This window comes from Vitis riparia, chromosome 18, assembly GCF_004353265.1.
Source record: "Vitis riparia cultivar Riparia Gloire de Montpellier isolate 1030 chromosome 18, EGFV_Vit.rip_1.0, whole genome shotgun sequence".
NCBI classification, from domain to species: domain Eukaryota; kingdom Viridiplantae; phylum Streptophyta; class Magnoliopsida; order Vitales; family Vitaceae; genus Vitis; species Vitis riparia.
Genome location: NC_048448.1, coordinates 30,233,744 through 30,239,743, shown reverse-complemented (window position 1 = coordinate 30,239,743; position 6,000 = coordinate 30,233,744). Strand labels below are relative to the sequence as shown.

The following is a 6,000-nucleotide window of genomic DNA, read 5'->3' as shown; positions in this document are numbered from 1 at the left end:
CTTTGTAGTTAACTTATGCATCTATGATACTTTGAAAAATATGAATGCTTAACAAATAAATTTATTACTTAGAATTAGTGAAAATATAAATATTAGTTAGAATTAATGAAGATAAATATATCAATTTGATATTTTGAAAAAAATTTAAGTTAATTTTACCAAAAAAAAAAAAAAAAACCTTAATACTTAAAGTAAAAAATAAATAATAAGTTTTAAGTCAATAATTTAAGAATAATTTAACTTAAAGTTAACTTAAGTCGTTAATTAATAAATACAAAGTTTTAACAAACGCTCATTTAATTTGTATGTTGAGATCTAATGATATTATTAAATGAAGTTTAGAGAATATAACGAGACAACCGCAAAACTTAACATGCAACAAGAAATTAAAAGCAACTTTAAAATTTAAAATTTTTAAATTAGAATAACTTTTAAGCACTTCAAATATGTGCAAGATAATAAATTTTGTAAGGAATAATAATAAAAGATAAACAAGTGAAAATGTAAATTGCATATAAACTAGACATGTACATTCAGAGAATGAAATGACTTTGCCATACAGAAATGAGAGGCAAGTGACAAGTGACTCACCAATAAGCTGACATAAGCCATTCTTGGAGTTTAAGCATTTTTGGATGAGTTTAAGCATGGGATCCTTCCTCACAGATCTCTCCTCCTCTTAGCCTCTTAGGTTGTGTTTCCTCAAGACAGTAATAACCACTTCCATCACTGCTTCTCTTGGCACTAGTATACCTTGTTTGTTGGTTCACTTTCTTATCTCGGGCGTATATAAGATGGATTCCACAGTTTTTCACCACATGGGATGCCCCAGAGAGACTAAAATAAGCTGTAATCTTCCTGAATTTATTGAGGCTACTGGACTTGGGTATCATAAGTTTAGCACCAGGTTGATACACCAGCCATATGTGATCAGTCTCAACCACTCTGTCTCCGCTGTGTGTCCAAGAGATGGAGCTACTCAAATAAGGCCCTTCTTTAAATTCAAAATTACAACAAATCAGACCAGGGCCTTGAATTATTTCATCCTCCTCAAGTGAGAACACAGAGCATAGAGCAAAACCCAGGAAGTCCTTGTTATGCCAATTTGGAGGCAGATCTATTGTTACTGAGGATCCGATACTTGGATGCTGGAACCACTCTGGAATTGTACTTCCAGGAAGAACAATACTGTATTCAATTTCTGGAAGAAAGTTCTGCATCAAAAGACAAATAAATAAATAAATAATTATAATGTTTTAAGATATAATACCAAATTCACACATGAGAGAGTTAAACCTGATGAAGTTTCTCCAGTATAGTTGTCACATTATCCTGAGCTAGTGCGAAGCAATTCGGCAGTTTGAAAGTTACAGGACGAAGGCAAGAGGAAGACGATAGGTACTGTGGCGACTGTGGAGATAGAACTGATAAAGACTCAAGGGATTTGCAATCCCCAGCATCTAATAATTTTATATTTGGTGGGAGCTTGGAAATTTCTTGAAGCCTTTTGCACTGATTCACAGAAAGGACCCTTAGATGAGAAAGTCTATTCACCTCCTCAGGTATGGTAACCAAATTGTTTTTGCTAAGGTTTAATTCTTCCAAGAAGCGTAAGTGGCCAATATTGTCATTGATAGATCTATCTGTTAGATTGCAGCCACTAAGATCTAAATATTTTAAGGAGTATAAACCTGACAAATAAGGCAACTGCAAACCAGTCCCATCTGAATTTTCTCTATGCAGTAACCTGAATAGAAGGGATGAAATCCAGGAGTTAGATGTTGATCCTTTACAACCCCTAAAGGATAACTCTTTAAGGTTTCTCAAATGAAAAAGTGAGAGAGGTGGTTGTGTTATAGCAGTTCCATCAGCTTGAAGTTTCATCAAGAATTGCAACCTCCCCAGGTCCTCTGGCAATTTGCTGAGTTTTGAACAGCCAGAGACAATGAGGGTTTCAAGGGATCTCAAACTGCAAATGCTATTCGGAAGACTTGTGAGGTTTTGCATTTTCTCAGACTCAATGACTGAAGGCCTTTTAGATAAACAATTGAGGGGGGCAGCTCTTTTATAGATGTTCCATCTAAAAGAAGCTTTTGTAAACATTCCATAACCTCCATGATTTCCGGAAACCTCTCTAGACCTGAACAGCCAGAGAGCACCAGAGTTCCCAGGGATTTCAAAGAATAAATGTTGCTTGGAAGAATCCTAAGGTTTTTGCAGTTTTGCATATCCAATAAAACAAGTCTTGGGAGAAACACGACTGAAGGGGGAAGTTCTACAATAGCAGTCCCTTCCAAATTAAGCTCCAACAAATATTCCATATACCCTTGGATCTCTGGAAACTTGTCAAGTTTAGAGCAGCCAGAGAGGTTAAGAACTCTAAGAAATCGCAATCCAGTGATGCTTGGAAAATAGTGAAGCATTTTGCAGTTTTTCAAATTCAAGATCCTAAGTGTCTCCAGCTTTGTAACTGATGGGTGCACCTCAGGCAAACTCGTACAACCATCAAGAATTAGCTGCTGCACACGTGGTGCAAAAGACAAGTTTGGACATTCCATAAGCTGTTGGGAGTTACCCAGATTGATGACTTTTAACTCTGGAAGACGCTGTAACATAAAGTAAATCAAAATTAAAATTCCCACACATTTGCTTTGATGAACTTTAAACTTTGTTGGTAAAGGAGCAGTAATCATACCTTACGCTTTTTCCAGAGGTGTTTTAAGCTGCTATGCTTCAAACTGAGTTCAACCAAGTTCCAACCATCAAAATTTGATGGCAATGACTCCAAAGTCCATCCATCCCAATGGAGATATCTCAACTCCTGAGAAGGAAATTTAAAATCTCGAGGAAGATGGACGGTGTTAGAAACTATTGAATTATTTTCTGCATTTTGATAGACTCGGAGCAATCTAAGTCTTGTCATCTTTTTGAAAGCATCAGAGGTAAGATGTATTTCATTTGATACAGACATGTTTAGGAATATGCCTTCAATTCTCTCTGTCCCCTAAAAACCATGAAGAAGGGATAAGTAAAGCAAAAACTCATCAAATCTAACTAAAATCATATAGATAAACCAACTTTTTAACTGCAAATTAATGCCTTAAAATCTAAATAAGATCGGGTACTTAAGCTCTTACCGTATTTGTTGTCAATACATGATAAACATCTTCAGGATCCCACAATCTGCTCCATTTGCCAGGTTCATTATGATATTGCTCCCGAACAATTTCCCAACCAGCTTCTTGCATCAAATCATGCATCAATAACTTCTTGTCAAAAATACTAATGAGAGATTTGTCCTCAAGCACTCGCATTCCGATGCGAGCATACTTAAGTATTCGTTTAACAAAATCCAAGTCCTCTCCTTTGAAGAAGCATGCAACATCGAGGAATATATCTTTGTGAGAATGATCCAGTGTTTGAAAACCTCTCATAAGCACATTTTGGATTTGCATGTTAGGTCGTTTCTCCAGCCTTTGTAGTAGACTTTTCCATTCTAAAATTTCCTTACCAAACAAGAGAGAACCTAGAACTTCAAGAGCTATTGGAAGTCCCTTACAATAATCTACTACGCATCTCGATAGGTTTATAAAACCTTTTTGAGGACTATTCATGTGAAACGCATGCAAAGAAAAGAGTTGAATAGCTTCCTTACAATTTAATTCCTTAGCCTCATATAATGCATCCACTTTCAACATAGCAAGCAAATGTTTGTCTCTAGATGTTACAATAATTCTACAACCTGGACCAAATGTACTGCGATTTTGAACTAAGGATTCCAATTGATCAGAATAATTAACATCATCAAAAACAACAAGAACCTTTTTAGACATAAACATACGCCTTATTTCATAACTCCCTTTAAAATTGTCGCTTATGGTTGGAATATCTTCCCCTAGAATATCTCTAAGAAGTTGCTTTTTTAACTGAAGCAAATTCGTGTTTTGACTACTAATATTCAAAAGAAAGCTAGCACCATCGAATTGATGAACAATTTTGTTATACACAACTTTGGCTAGAGTTGTCTTGCCTATTCCATCAATTCCACATATCCCAATCACGCGGACATCATTTGAGTCAATATGTATTAGAGAGGCCATTTCCTTCAAACGGCGTTCCATTCCAATCAGCTTATCACCAACATGTAAGAGTTTAAGATTCCTATTTAAAATATCTTGAACAATTCTCTGAATAGCCTGTGATTCATACCTGCCAATCATAAAGCAATATAACAACCTATAATGAGTTAGAAACTGTAATAAACAAAGCATAGAACTGATGATGATGTTTAGTTTTCTTCACAACCGAACTATAGCAAGCATAAATATAGGATTCCTTGAAGTGCATGACAAATCTAAATTAATTAACTTATACCTTCACATATATTTTCATTATGTTGTGCACCCATTATTAAATGTAAAAGACCGGATGAGTTTGTCTGTGCTCCATGTTTAGTGACTCCAAATCATTGAAGTTGATTACTAGTAGCAAATATCAGTTTTGTTTCAACACACACACGTATCCATGCGCCAAATCCCAATGACTATTACTATCATGGAAAAAACTCATGAATAACTAGAATGCTTAGAAAAAATTTATATCCAAGAAAATTTCCTTGATCATATGTTTGATTTTGCCAACTTTTTTTGGATCAATGATGAGGAGCTTGAAAGTAGTTAAATTTTAAAAATTAATAATTTCTACTATATTAATTATTTTCCATTTTAGGTGTTCATTTTTCTTGAAAGTTTCCATTTGAATATCGCATTGTTTCCTTGAAGAAAGGATTATTCCAGTGCATGAATACTAAATGAAATTCTAATATATAGACGAGCATGGAGAATTCAATTCATATAGTTGTAAATGAATGAAAGCAGCTGAAAGCAAAGATTCATACATACCCATCCTGCACATGGTATCCAGACAAATTGGCTGCTTCCCTTAACGCCGCCTTCCATCCCATCACCTTATCCTCCGGGACCTTCTGGTATTTATCAAATGCTTCTCCAAAACTCCGCGTCTGATTTCGCACATCAGATGGTTCCACATGGTAGAAAACTGGCACAACTATCTGTCCCTTTTGTGTCTTGCACTCCATGATCTTGGCCAGCTCATCCAAGCACCATTTTGAGTGAGCATAGGTTTTCGAAAAAACCACAATACACATCCTCGATTCTTCAATAGCCTTCAAGAGTGATGACCCGATCTCTTCTCCTCTATGAAGTCCTTCATTGTCTCTGAAGGTGCGGATGCCCTTCCGACACAAAGCGAAATAAAGATGATCAGTAAAAGTGTAGCGAGTGTCTTCACCTCTAAAGCTCAAAAAGACTTCCCAACTCCATCCAAGAGAAAAGACACTTGAGCTTGTCGTTGGAGCCATAGTCGGGGACGTTGTTCGTCCAAAATTGCAAGACACTAAGAAATTTTTGGGTTGTTAGTGTCAAAATTACAAGAGAGTCTGAAGATTTATTTCTCTCTACCTTTTAACATTGGAGATTCCTCTAATCTTCTTCTTTCTTTCTTTTTTCTTTTTTTTATTTTTTTATTTTTTTATTCAATGCACAGTATTAGAAACAGGGGGCGAGACTTCCTGGAATTGCTACTTCGGTTTCCTCACCTCTTTTTCCTCTTGGACAGTCAACTTTGGGCTGCTGCTTTCCCTTTTCTCACCTTTTTTGGCCCTTTTCTTTCCGGACTCTGGTATGTTTTTTTATTTGGCACGATGACGTCGGAGCTTTCATCCCACGCTTTCTAATTTTTTAATTTTGAAAATAAAAACCCAGTTTTAAAATTTTAGGGCACCATTTAGTTATTGTTTTCTGAAAATAATTTTTAAAAACAAAATAAAATTGAGATGAATGCCTTCTTTACAACTCTATATTGAAAATTTTCAAAAATATGATATTTTCTATCAATTACAAGTGCTGTTGTAAATTTCCTTTTAATTTTTCTAAATTTTTTCATTAGCCAAATAGGTTTAAATCAAACCACACCTAATAC

At 35.4% G+C, this 6,000-nt stretch overlaps 1 protein-coding gene across 1 annotated transcript; it reads right to left on the bottom strand.

Moving 5' to 3' along the window:
* Window positions 1–641: 641 nt before the first annotated feature.
* LOC117905686 (disease resistance protein RUN1-like) lies at window positions 642–5,641 on the bottom strand. The gene is made up of 6 exons (XM_034818570.1): window positions 4,902–5,641; window positions 3,138–4,209; window positions 2,696–3,004; window positions 1,971–2,606; window positions 1,297–1,512; window positions 642–1,214 (listed from the first exon to the last, which is right to left on the bottom strand). Exons 1-6 carry the CDS (start codon window positions 5,378–5,380, stop codon window positions 642–644), a joined length of 3,285 nt encoding a protein of 1,094 aa, XP_034674461.1. The 5' UTR covers window positions 5,381–5,641.
* Between the last annotated feature and the right edge of the window lie 359 nt (window positions 5,642–6,000).